Consider the following 15,004-nt stretch of genomic DNA (forward strand, 5'->3'; position numbering starts at 1 on the left):
CTTAACATTACACAAAAGCTCCATTGTTGCCTTTCCCCAAATATCGTAAAGCAAAATAACTTTCGGTTCGAACACTTTACACCAGGTGCCCCTTCTTAAGCACTGGGTGAAAAACGTCCAAATCTAGTGTCAACTACTCTCGCTGTGGGAATACGCTGAACTAGCATTGTATTTTGAGTGGCTTATCCGAACGTAAATTCAACATATTAGCAAAAATTAGAAAATTATTTTCTAAAGTTAAAGACCGACCCGAAATTTTTCACAAATCAATTTACATGTTTTCGGTGACTCTTAACAAATTTGTACCTTGTCTGGTTTGAACAAATTAATGTTGAGGAAGATTGCTATTTTGAACCACGATAGCTACTCAGTATGCTGAGTGTGACAAAAACAGCGCTTTTCAAATTATGTGACTCGTCGAAAGAGGACAAAAGAAACTGTTACTTTCATTCTTGCCGTGGTGATCCGACGAGATAAGTGAGTCGCAGAAGCAAGAAGTGGTGCTCCTGCCAAATACGGAGGTTATGTGGCCCAACCAGCGAGTTCACAGTGTCCCTAACTAACCAAGCAGAATAGTCCAATCTGGTAAATGTAAATAACAGTAGATTCGTGAAACAAAAAAAACAATGACAACATGGTCTATCAACAATGACCTACTGTTGATATTTCGCTGGTTTACCACCCTGCCCCACGAAGATTGCACTATCATCGAGAAGCGATAAGCTGTATTCCCCCTGAAGACCTATATAAACGGTAGCATCAACATTTGGCAGTTTCAGTTCATCCATCGCCGGTGTTCTGCCTAAGCTACACAAATGGCGCCGACTTTGAGGATCGCTCTACTCCAGCTGGACGGCTTCCCGACCAAGAAGGAAGCAATCGCAAACGCGATCAATTTGATCCGAACGGTGGTCAAGGATAAGCGGGCCCAGCTGGTTGTTCTGCCGGAGTGTTGGAATTCGACTTACAGCACAGCGGAATTCGCGAGGACGGCCGAGTTTATACCGAAAGGGGAAACATCCGTGGCTTTGTCCAACGTGGCTTCGGAGCTGGGAATCTACCTGATTGGAGGAACGTTCCCGGAAAAAGATGGCGACAAGCTGTACAATACCTGTCCCGTGTGGGGACCCAAGGGTCAGTTTATGGGAAAGTATCGGAAGATGCATTTGTTCGATATGGACATTCCCGGAGTGTGTACCTTTAAGGAATCCAGTGTGCTAACGGCGGGTAATCAGTTCTTCACGTTTAACATCGGTGAGCTGAAGGTTGGCCTGGGCATTTGCTACGATCAACGGTTCGCCGAATTTGCCGCTGTTTATCAACAGTTGGGTTGCGATCTGTTGGTTTTCCCGTCTGCATTCGACGTCTTCACTGGGCCGATGCATTTCGAATTGATCGCTCAGGCTCGGGCGCTGGACAACAGTATGTTTGTGGTGCTTTGCTCCCCGGCACGGGATGTTAGCAAGGATTACGTCGTGTATGGCTATTCGACCATTTGCGATCCCTGGGGCCGGGTGGTGTGCCACGGCAAGGAAGGACCGACTATGCTGTCCGCTGAGCTGGATTTCAACGTGTGCACCGAGATTCGAAAACAGATACCGGTGGTGTACCAGAAGCGAACTGATTTGTACGAACTGCACACGCTGGAGTAAGCGTTGGAGACGTACTGGTTAGGGATATCATATTAATAGCGTGTTGTGCATATTAGGCAATCCACAAGACGTTTGTTTGACAATTCAGTGGCGGGTTGCTCCGCTCCTGAGAACAGACAAAACCCTTCCGACGAACCTATCATTGATCAGGTTCGTTTGATATTGGATCGAATCGACGTTTTTTGGCGAATTTCGCGCACACCCGAGTAACTTCAGAAGAAATAATCAGTTGATCATAAACGTCTTACGGATTGTCCAATTTAAAAAAAAAAATATTGTCGTTGGCATACGAAACCAAATCCAGATGGTACGGAACGATCTGTTGGTATGTCCTGAAATTATTGCAAATAGAGCAGATTCAGAATAATTTGAGGCATTGAGTTAAATTTCAAAAGAATGCGAGGAATAATGCATTAAGGGCTGTTAAAATATAATAATAATTACGGAAATAATTTTTTTAGCGTTTTTTTAAATTAATTGTAACATATAATGATGAAAGTATTGCGCACTTCCCACTAACTTGGACTCCGCACTTTCAAAGTGCGAGTGATCTTAAAACTGCGAGCTGTCAAACACATCATGGGGCCCATATTATTGACTCGAATCATAACTCGTCGAAAGGTCAATAGACGATAGGTTCATCCGGAGTGTTCATTTTAATTTTATTTTGTGTCCACCACCCAATGTGGCTACGCCACATCGCTTTTGCGCGTGCTGTCCGATCAGTCGGACTTAAACTAGGGATAGCCCCTATGTTTGAGTAAGCCGGGCAAACGAGTGGATCACAGGCAGTGATGGCATTTCACCCTAGTGATGCACTGGCGCGTAAGTGTGATGCCTACACAGAGGATACAATGATCACACACCACAGAAAAAAGCAGAACGCTCTTTCTTTCGGAGCTGTATAGACCGATTTCAAGTGTGCGCTGGTGTTGAGGTAGTTGGGTGCGAGATAACCGTGCTCTCTTGCTCTTTAAATTCTCTGTGGCGCGCTCAGATAAAGTCACCACCGCGCGCGCCCCAGAGTCGCTGTGGTGTATTCACTGGCGTGGTTTCACTGGCGTGGTTTCACTGGCGTGTATTCACTGGCGTGTGATCTTTGGTTTGTTTTCGTCTTACAAGCGGCATTGCGAGTGAGATTGATTTGATTTGCATTTGTTGTGTGGATGGTGGTAGCTTATTTCAAGCTTATATTATTTTCTACTGAACATTTCATACAAGTTGCTTGGTAAAGCGAACGAGTTTATAAAGTATTGTTACACTACCTGCAAAACTAAAAGTACTCGGTCCTCGGAGCAAATTGGGAAAACTTTTTACGTATCATCGTATAGAGAGTTTTATAATGACCAGAGGCACCTGATATGCAAACTCGTGTTATAAGTATTGATAGTTTTATTATAACTTAATCCTACAAGTTTAAAACGAAATCTTAGATTTCGTCAACAGGCTTGACATATTCAGTAAAATTAGGTATACGCTTGTGACGATAATTAATTTACATACAACATCACAATTGAGCGTACACCCGTTATTCATTTGTTTATTTGTCTATTATTTTGCGTGGAAATCGTTTAAACAGCAGGCGAAAGCGAATGTTTCAAGAGCATAGGAGCTAGGACCGGGAGTCTGCGCGTCAATGAGCGAAATAAATTGGCTCAGTTTCGGGGTCAAGAAAAAAGGCCACTAGTGTTCACGCTTATTTTAAATGAACAATGAATCTTGTGTTCCATAAAAGGATGTTATAAATGGGTCAGCAGCAACAATGTTTATTATACGTATTCTAGATTTTTGCGTCAGTTAGTATTTTAGACCGTAATTATAATGCACGGATTCATTGCACGTAATATCAACAGCAAAACAAAGTATTAGGCATCTGGTAGTATCTGTCGGAATCTCTGTCAATCTCTGTGAAATTTTCGTATTTTCAAGTAACAAGTAAGGTGTTTCGTCAAGTTTAAACAAGCGATTTTTGTGTGATAAATTATTCCTCATTATAACTTTCTTGAATGAGGTGTTTTATCAAAAAGGTAGTGTTGGGATAATTTCAAAATATCAATGTTCACAACAGAATGTTTTCCTCGCCGATTTTCTAATAAAAAGTTCACTGATATAAAATATCGCTACGGAAAAAATCGTCAGTGAACTTCAAGAGTGCCGATGTTTGGGAACATTATTCGGTTCAAGCAAATATCGGAAGAAGAAAAGATCGCTTGCGAACTTTTATATCAACGAAAATATAGAAAAAAGTTCGCCCTATGAAAACATCTTGCACGATCTTCGAACAGGGGATTTCCGAGGGATTTTCAAAGAGTCCAAAAACCTGTAGATTAACATGATATAAAAAACTACGTTCTATAATATTACGGCGATAGATCAATAGGATAAAGCGTCAGGCTACTTCAGTGTCAACGAAGCTTTCTTCAGAAGCCATCGTGTAAAAAAAATCATCAATCGACAGAATTAAAATGGTGCTTGAATGGTATGTTGTCAAAATATATATATATATATATATATATATATATATATATATATATATATATATATATATATATATATATATATATATATATATATATATATATATATATATATATATATATATATATATATATATATATATATATATATATATATATATATATATATATATATATATATATATATATATATATATATAAGACACGTATATGGATAAAAGCAAATTCTGGTATGGTGGCCGGTTCTTAACAATCCGTTGTTTGTATGACCGAATATGAAAGTTATATATAGTTGAGCTAATGTATCTATAGTTGCATGTCCCATAGGAACCGTAATTAGCAATGGCTATATTAATGATACATGGTAGTGATAAACACAGAAAAAAAATATTTGTAAAAATAAGAGTGTTCCGCTCTTAGCAAAAAACAACCAACGCCAACTATTAGGTTGAAAGTAAAACTTTTAAATTAATCAAGAATAATAATCAAAGTAAAAGTTTTCCTTTTAAGCAAATGAAGAATAGTACTCAAAACCAAAGTTTTATTTTTAAACTGCGTTGGTTGTTTTTTGCTAAGTGTGAAAAACTCTTATTTTTACCAACATTTTTTTCTGTGTGTAATGGTACAAGAAGTTTCACATACATAAATTGATTAATAAACAATCTTAACATTTGTTATCATTTTTGGGATTAAATGCTTTCGTTTAATATATTGACATCGCCCATAGAACTTTTCATCGATTTTTTAGCAGAATTTTCACTCAAATATTCTAGTTCTTTGCACACATACCAAAGATACGTTGAATGATTTCCCATATTTGCAATTAAAATTCTAGGGCAGTTCATAAGACACGTATAACAACTTTCAACATTCTGCTTTTATTGCACTATATTATTAGTCTAATTAATGCTATCGTTGTAATGCAGTAAAAGTGTAGATTTTCAAAAAAATTATATTAGAACTAGAACGAAATATTTTTTTGTATCGCTACGTCGCTCGAGAATAGCCAAAAAGCGTAAAATATTTAGCTTTTGCTGACCCAAGCATGACTAAAATGCGACTCACACCTTAAGTGCGGAACTATTGAACTATTATGTATTTACTTTGTTAGCATTACTAGAGCATTCGAAATTGATAAATTTTGAGAAGAAAATGGAATATGTTGAGGATAATTAGTATTGTCTAATATAATATTACTAAATATCCTTAAAAACTTATTTCATCAGGAATCAAATCATATATTTCTGTTTATCAGAAAATTTAAATCACCTAATTGGACTAAGAATAAAAATGACGGAAATGTACTCGATTCGAAGTGTATGCATGAATATACTTACAGGTGAATTGATTAATATATGTTAGAATACGAAGTTTACGTTAATTTTTGGGATAAACGTAGATCGTATTCCTTTTGCGGATCGAAATGAAAACAAAAGCACATCCTCGCGTCACGAAATCAACTATAGGTTCAAGGTTTACACAAGAAGATTTTTATTCGGTGAGGTCATAAACATCCTCTGATACATAAACTTAATATTATAAGTTTTACAAATTATAAAAACACGGTAAACAGATAAACGTTCTTTGGAACAATTTAGTATGTACTGCAAAGACGGTGGATTTGCCATTTTGAACTTCTTTGCTATACTCGTACCTGAACATGTTAGGTTTTAATTTTAATTCTCTCTCTTATTATTCCATCGCATGGAAATTCGAGAGAAAACCAGCTAATTTATGTAAATGATGGCACAGAAGAAAAATGCCGTCAAAAGATTCCAGAACTAATTATTGAGGGGTTACACCACTATAGAGCACGAAAAATAGGCATATTTCGGGAATTTTTCTTGACGCAATAATGAGATGAATCGAGATCTTGTTTAACTTTCCGGCAGTGCACGCTGCTCTGAAAATCTAGCAAACCCGTCTTAAAGCATCAGCGGCTGCTCGTTCAGTGGGCCATAAGCGCGACTTCCAGAGGGTTAATGAGATATATAACATTACTTTATTGCAAAAAAAAATGATTTATTCGAGTAATTTCGTCACAAGATGGCGGCTGTGCAGCACTTTCCCGTCGGGGAGTTTTTTTTTGGAAGCGGTCCACGGCCGGAACTCTATGTCCCGTAATTTTTGATTCAGAGCCAAAAACCAAAGCTTTTTAAACTTCTTAGAACGACAGCAAGCAGCATACGTAAGATTTTTTCTATGTCTTGATTTTTCGCGAAAATGCACATTTTTTAGTCGAAAAACGCTGAAAATGTGTTAAAAATCGACACAAAATTTGCTTATCAAAAAATTATGCAATGAAAAAATTATCCCACGTACATCGCTGGAGAAAGTAATCGTGAACATGCTGTAAAAATTTTAGGCTCATCAAAAATCATTTGTTCGAGTTACATTTCCGGCCAGATCAAAAAAAAATTATTTCGACAAAAACACGGTTAACGTTTTCAGTATACTCGAGGTATACATAAGAGGTGTTGCGAAAAATTTTGAATATTTATTTATTGTTTTCGCGATTCATTTTTTGGAATATCATTTTCAGCATCCTAAAGCACCAGTAAACAAAATTCAACCAATAAATAAAAATTAAATGTTTTAAAAAATCTACAGTGTTGTAACCCCTTGAAAGCACTGTACCGGCAAATAGAAGCGCTTCTAAATTGGCACGTCATTATTTTTAATAACGCGCTACAGAAAAAAACAAGTAACAATGTGAATTCTCGTGAACGTTATCTTGTTTTATGTGGACTTTATCTCGGAAAAGTTGGACATCGGATAAGCCTCTTCTCGCGTGAGTGAGAGAGAATTACAATGCCTGCGTATGATAATAATCGAGAACGTGTGTAATACCAGGACATTACTTGTAATGGATCACTTTACTTTTTGGCGTCGCCAAATTCGCAATCAAAATAAGTAAAATTACCATTGAGTTATTTAGTCGAACGAAAAATAGGCCGTTCCTAATGTGGATATACAAATCCCGTCTTACATCTGTTATACGATTAATCTGATACTACAGATCATTATAAAACTTTGTTTATACCAGCCGATACATTGATTCGTAAAACGTTTTCCTTGTTTGCCCCTAGGCTCGAATACTTCAGGTTTCCCACGGTAGTGTAACAACACTCTATAAACTCGCAAGCTTTACCAAGCAACTATGAAATCTTCAGTAGAAAATATATAAGCTTGAAATAAGCCACCGCCATCCACACAACACAACGCAACAAACTGTGCAAATTAAATCAATCTCGCCCGCACTGCCGCTTCTAAGACGAAAACAAACCAAAGATCACACGCCAGTGAATACACGCCAGTGAAACCACGCCAGTGAATACACCACAGCGACTCTGGGGCGCGCGCGGTGGCGAATTTATCTGAGCGCGCCACAGAGAATTTTAAGAGCTCTTCTCCACACTCTAGATCGTTCCAGTGTTGGGTGTATGAAAATTTACCTCTGCCATCAACGTGCGCTTACACATATCAAATACGGTGGTGTATATGAGCGAAAGAGAAGCGCTCTCGTTTTGCTTGCCAGAGTGTGGGGAGTAATTTCAATTTCTCTTTACTGCACAGAGGATAGGGACATCACTGATCACAGGTTCGCTTGCTTCCGACGGCGGTCCAGTGGCCACCTCGCCCGGCGGATCCTCAGCGGCTTTGCGTCGCTTCAGTGCCTAGGCGTCGATTATGCGGCTAAGCCGCATCGAAATAGTACCCTTTAAATATTCTAACTAGAATCGGTTGTGTCACCGGAGCCGGAATACGAATTAGAACCAGCCAGCATTTCGGCTGAGCTTAACTGGGAAGTTTAGTAAAATTTAATCTGGAAATAAAAATTTTCTGGCAACGCTCCAGCACCCCGTAGAATTCTAACGATTTCACCACCTGGGCGCCGGGTTGACGATATGAAATGAACTTTGTTTACTTTCGACAAGTTTTGATTCGAGCCAACAACATCCAGCCGGGATAGACCGTTCCAACATCAAATTATGGTCTTGTCAATTTTAGTCTTGTCAAACTGCAAGTGACGTAAAAGCCCAAGTTTTGAGAATAGAAACTAGTGCTTTTAGCCTTTTTGAGGTTCTCAAGGTGTTTGCCACCAATAATATTATTGTACACACATGCATACACCTTATGCAGATTATCTTGAATCTGCTTTGTGTCTGTCAAATCTGCGACTCTTCGTATTGTCGCGCTTATAATAAAATCTCACATTTCTATTGTGTATACGTCAAATTCCATGTTCGTTTGGATACGTCATGGCCTCTTGGCCACACTCTAACTAGAGTGCTCTAGTTTGGAGCCGGTGTTTTGGGTTCGATTGGAACTTTTGGCTCCAGTCTTCGCGCATCTCTTTAAACATCATCTCTGGGAGTCACCTGTTTCGCCTCATGGCGGAAATTGGCCGACAGTGAATAACTAGAACAAGAAGAAGAAAGAAGACGAGTACCACTAAAGAGACTAGAATAACAAAGTGACACCATGTTTCCTTAGGAATTCCAACTCTCGACAAACATATGATTACGGCCTAAAAGCCAACTGTCAAAATCGACTTAGAATGGAAATTCCGGACAAACCGTTGCTAGTCGAACACAGTTCACAACAGTTTATGAAAGAGAAAACTTTTCTCTTTCGTTTACTACCAACATTTGTGATTTGCGTGTAACGGTTCGTCCGAAATTTCCATTCAAAGTGGATTTTGACAGTTGGCTTTTAGGCCGTAATCATATGTTTGTCGAGAATTTAACTGTCAATGTCATTCCAAACGAACAAGAGAGTTGTCAATCGTAAATGTTCAGCATTATGTGGCATTGCTTTTAAGAAAGTATTGTTATCCAATCCACTAAAATTACTAAATGTTTTAAAGATAAAAGTTATATCCTCAAATCAAATTTGTTACAAAACCATCGTGTTTAGAAACGCCAACGAGAAAATGGCATGGTTTGATGGGAGGACGAAAATCAGCATGAGGGTTGCGAATATCTAATGATGCAAACATTAAAAAAGGAAAGTCGCTCCGTTATCGGTCTGAATCAGCAAAACAAAACAAATCTTTTGTTTCCAGCAAACTTACAAGACAGGAACATATGTACAAGACTTCGATCACGCCACCTTTTTGTTTGGGATCCGTTTGCAATCGAAAAAATCGCAATTGTTCCTTGTTCTAATGTGGTTCTACTGCTGCGAGATTCCGTTCCAGATAAAACCATGTTTTAGCGAGATTCAGGTTTGATTCAATCAATACTGTTGGTTGAAATTACCAACTAATTCATTTGTTGGCTTTTCAGTAGTTTCAACAAATATTTCGTTTGAAACAACAAAATCATGATAAGTTTAACCGAACAAACAAGTTTAAAGAAACAAAAACAAATCTTTTGTATCAACCAAAGGAGAGAACAACTGAAATTTCGTTGAAATTAAACAAAGATTCTGTTGGTTTTTAACAAAGGGATCAGTTAGATCTAACAAGTTTTATTTTGATTCAACAATGTTTCTATTTAAAATGTAAACAGAAGTATTTGTTGAACTAAACCAAATACATGCTTCCGAAACACGCCCTTTTCAGTTTGAAACAGTCATTCGCCACATTGATCTCTCATATTTGAGGGTTGGATAAGGCGCCACTACATCCTGTATCGGTTCACTATGTGAATGAGGAAAATTACCAGAGGCCCTAGGGTAACCAACCTAATTTGGACCCCTACATATTTTGGACCCTGGTAATGTATTAGCCTCCTACACTGCCAAGTTTCTCTTCATTTGTTTGGTTTGATGCAGCAATTACATTCATTGGGTTGTCTATTAAGCTTCAATATCACTATTTCATCTCTAATTGTTTAAAATTAAACCGAATCCACAGCTTTCAAAAATATCACCGAAAACGTTTCATAATTCAACAATAGCCAAGAGGAACCGGTGGAAATGATACATTTTCAAATAGGATTTAAATGTACAATTATAATTTTTTTTATCGATTTAATTAGTTTGTCTGATTTGGTATTATGCATGTTACGTGTTTGAAAAGGTTTCTTCGCAATGTTTTATCTAAAAAATTTAAATAAATGGTGTCCACAATATGTCTTAAAAAATTGATGTCAACCTATTTTGGACACCCCTCGATTTTCTTTCTTGACAGCTATTTCTTTATCGAGTTAGAATAATCAAAAAGTGAAAAATTTCGTCGCCTGCTCTTTTTGGTTAAATTATTTAAAAATGTTCAAACCAATAAATGTCGAAAATCAAACGATTGAGGAACATTTCATTGAAGACCATAATATGACCAAAGAGGAGACTTCTGAAATCCATGTTGAAGAACAATTGTAGTTCGAATTTGTTGAATTCGACGAGCCAAATGTTGACAAATCTAAGAGACATATCACAGATAAATAATGATAATAAGAGTGTGCTTGCTGAATTCCTAGAATCGCCTGAAACACTCCCACGAATAGGAACATCACGATTCAAGCGACGTAGTCCTGCTGTTTTAACATTGCGCCGAACAGTTGAATACCACAAGGCGAAAACTGAAGTAAAAAGGAAAGTAAAGGAAGAGAAATAAAGAAAAACTGAGCTTAGAAAGAATAACAAGAAGCAACCTCGTAAACAAAAAAATTAATATTTAATACAAGAAGATTCCTGACGAACTTTGAACCTTGATTTATCATCCACTTGAGGATGTTACTCCATAATACTGCTCCAGATGAATTGTTACACGAAATATATTATTGTTAACTCTATTGCATAACATTTAATGCTGCTTTGTTTAGTCTGCAGTAACCCAATTGTACCGAAAGCACAGAGAACAGACGTCCATCTTCAGCATTCAACTTGTGTAAAATCTCTAACGGTTTCGAAGGTAGTTTGGATATCTAAACCAGGTGCGCTACTGTCGTCATGTTTTTTTTTTGTGGCTGAGTGCGACAAAATTGACAGCGGTTATTCCTCTACCCAGTCAAACTAGTCCGGAACCGATTCGGACTTCCAGCATGAATTCCAGCTCAAATGCGTCAACCGATAGAGTCGGAATCGGTTGTTTTCTTTGAGCTAGATTCCATGCTGAATCCATCCAGGATTTCGAACCGGTTCCAGAATCGATTTGACGGATAGTTGGGATAGGTTGGTGTGGCAGCGCTAGTGTTTTTCGTATATTAATTGAAATGTTTACACACGTTTTTTAAATATTTTTGTTCGATCATGGATGTCTGTTCTCTGTGCCGAAAGTTTTTCTATTTCTCAAAATGATAGAACTAATTTAGTTTAGAAGCCTTCCATATAAAGATTAATGTACCATTTTTGATTGGCAGTCACTGATTTGCTTATGTTCTTCTTTCATGCATTAAATATACTGCAAAGAGAACAAGTCAGTAGGTCAGTTTAGTAGAAAAAACTTCACTGTTTCCAAAATATATTCAGTCACGTTCTGTGTGTCCAAAATATGCTTGGAACACTGTCTAAATTAGTGTGGAAGGGTCCGAAATGTGAAAAATTCATGCTGTGAAGAAATGTCATTTTCGAGTTTATGTCAATGTATAAAACATCCAGTTTTCTTTCAAGAACAGTAATTATGGAGCAGACTCATGCATGTATTGCATTAAAAAACATAGGCAAGCAAACATTTTTTGACGTTCATGTAATTTCACTTCCTCTAGGGATCCAAAATTGGTTGGTTACCCTATTCTCACAGTCACGTCACTTATGTCGTTTTCGCTTGAGGCAGAAACTAACTCAGTTTCGGAACTATATGCTGTCACACCGTTTGTTTGAAGCCAGTTTCGAACCTAGGTTATGCTCCACTGAACTGAAAACCGAGTTGGGTTCCAACCTGAAATATATTTCGGGTTCGCTCGCACTACCGCTGTTTTGCGAGAACCCAACTCAGTTCCATTAAAAACGTTTGTTTGAAGCTGGGACGGGACCTGCGGAAAAAACGCGTGTCAAATTGATCCAGCACGCAAATGTCAGATTGAACCGGCTGTCCTCAGAGTGATTAATATGGGGAGTATTCTATTTGAAATTAAGTAAATGCTAACTTTTTTTCAAATATTTCAATAAATTAATCATTAGATCAATAATGATAGTGGAGATGATAGTGCTTTCATTAATTTCGAGATCGTTAATTCTTGTGAACTTCTCCCACTGTTCTCACAAATCGGGATTCACCGGAAAATGGTGAAAAGTCATCTCCGGATTTTTCGCTTTACTACGACCGCAATTTTTGACCTTGCACTTCATGATAATGGATTCACAAAAAATAATTGAAAGTTCAATTCTTGTTTGTTCTTTAAAAAAGTCATGTCATTTCTTGAACTACACCAAGTATAAGTGTGTGTGAATCGAAAAGGTAAGATATAACAAACAAAAAGAAAGAATAAGAAAACACGAATCCGCAGGTCCCGTCCCAGGTTTGAAGCAACTAACCTGCGTTAGTGTCTAGGTTCTCAATCGAAAACGACATTAGTGACTAGAAGGAAATTTTCTTCAACACCGAGGAAAAATAACTATTGAAATCTATAAGAATCGCTTATGACTTTGCGCCGCAAGTATCTCATATGAAAATTATAAGTTTGTCTTATGGTTTAACGAGGAAAATGGCCATCAAATCACTTACGGATTTCATAAGAAATACTTATGAAATTCCCTTGGACATTCTTAGGGGCCATGCATAAATGACGTAGCATTTTGGGGGGTAGGGGTGGTATACTAAATTTGTGACGAAGTGTGACGAGGGGGAGGGTAGGGTCAGAAGTTGCGCGACGTAGCATTAAGATTTTTTTTTACGAGAATTAAAACCCATTGATTAGAAAAAAAACAATTTGATGGATGATGGGAATGGAGGACCCAAGAGAAATAAATTTAAATTCACACAAGTTACTTTTCATGAAATTTTTAATGTGGTAAGTTTACGTGTATACGGATTTAACCTGCTACATTAGTTAGCTAATCTTGCTAACTAGTAGACTTAGTTTGTTAGCTGAATTAAGTTTTCTCTTCGGATTCAACCAAACAAAATTTAGTAATTTTATCGAATGTATGCTTCTTAGAATCATGGGCAGCTGCAGCATCGTGAACTGAGAGATCTTTTGTTCATGTTCCATGACATATAAAACTCAAAACAAAATTATTAACGCGATATTTGTCATGAAATGGGTTTATTTTGTTCGCAATTTGCTGTTATAATCAAAATGTTGATAAAATCCGTCAAAAATTTTGTAAACACACGTATTTAAAAAAATTGTAAAACATATTTTTTCTTCATTCCCCGGTCGCGTTGGAAAGGGGGGGGGGGGTTGTCAGAAATGCTACGTTATTTACAAGGGGGAGGTTAGAGTTTTGTGACAAAATGCTACGAGGGGGGAGGGAGGGATCGAAAAACGCCGAAAAAAAGCTACGTCATTTGTGTACGGCCCCTTATGACCTTTATACGAATATGATTATATTAATTATCGCATTAAAATATAAATTTAAAAGAGAATTATTATGAGATTCGTGTATGTGATATATGCACCTGATAGGAAAAATAAATAAGAAAACATTTTTTATTCATTTCTACACATGTATTTTCTTAAATTAGATGAAAATAAACATAACCACACTTATATTTAGAAGGCTCCAGTTAAAAAAATCACCTGTTATGATGCTAGATGTTTCCTCGAAATTGGCTAAACACCTACGGTTGAAACTTCTGCTATTTCACTACATTGAGATGCTGCAAAATAATAACATAAATAATTGAAACAATAATCAATAAACAAAAAATAACTTACATTTATTTGCTACTAATTGGAAGCAGAGCACCAGACTAAGGCCGATGACATGCTTACGCGATTTGCGATGCGGTAGCGGTAAGCGAAGCGAATGCGTTTGACCTATCTCTTTGGCGTGTGCATGTAGAACGCGTAATACTGTCATAGTAAAAGCGGGGCGAACGCGGCAAAACACTATGGACGCGTCCGCAAACGCTTCGCTTTCCGCTTCAGCTTGTCATCGGCCTAAAACTAAATCCAACAATGTTGTCACTTGTCTGGCCTTATGGCATTTTCACAATAACATTTTTATAATAATCTTAAGACACGTGTATGAATCCTATAAGGCGAACTTATGAAATTCATATACATGCTTATGTAATGCATAAGTGTGTAATGGAATCAAAATTGTACAGGTTCATAAGTCGAGACTTATGAAATTCTTAAGCACTTTTTCCTCGGTGTAGTCACTAGGTGACGTGACTGTGAGAATAGGGCCCCAGATATTTCAAGATTTTAATCAAAACTTGGATTTAGCCGATACTTCCGATAAAATATGTGCATAACTAACTAAGAATCAGGGTTGCCACTATTTTTCGAAGAAAATCTGGCAGTTCAACTAAAAATGTCTGGCAAAATCTGTCACTTGACAGCGACCTCAAAGTCTTCGAAATTTGGCATACATTTTGGTCTTCATAGAAAGTGAATTTATCGAATAAGACCCAGATTTCCAAAATTTGTGTGATACTACTTCTATAGTTTAAAAAATCTGATAGAATAAAAATTTGACTTTTTGCTAGAAGCTTTAAAAAAATTGGCATAATGGAATCCCCGCTGGGTTGTAACGTAGAATTCAAAATATCTGGAAAAATCTGGCAAAATTTGAAAAATCTGGTAAAATGTCTGGCTTGAACAGACATTCGCTGTTCAGTTGGGAAAAATCTGGAAGATTCCAGATAAATCTGGAACATTCGCAGCGCTACTAAAAATAAACTTGAACTTCTTCTTGTACACCTTTTTTAGCCAAATGGATAGTCATTATCTCATATGCTTGGTTCAAAACCAAGAGGTGCGGAACAGAGTCACAATAGGCTCTACTGCTGTAATAGGAATATTACCATATGAACTA

The 15,004-nt window shown here is 37.3% G+C and overlaps 1 protein-coding gene across 1 annotated transcript; it reads left to right on the forward strand.

Moving 5' to 3' along the window:
* The first annotated feature begins 815 nt into the window (after nucleotides 1–815).
* LOC131694489 (omega-amidase NIT2-like) lies at nucleotides 816–1,652 on the forward strand. Its single transcript, XM_058983024.1, has one exon. It carries the CDS (start codon nucleotides 816–818, stop codon nucleotides 1,650–1,652), a length of 837 nt encoding a protein of 278 aa, XP_058839007.1.
* Nucleotides 1,653–15,004: the final 13,352 nt, after the last annotated feature.

The sequence above is a fragment of the Topomyia yanbarensis genome, chromosome 1, assembly GCF_030247195.1.
Source record: "Topomyia yanbarensis strain Yona2022 chromosome 1, ASM3024719v1, whole genome shotgun sequence".
Classification (NCBI taxonomy): Eukaryota; Metazoa; Arthropoda; class Insecta; order Diptera; family Culicidae; genus Topomyia; species Topomyia yanbarensis.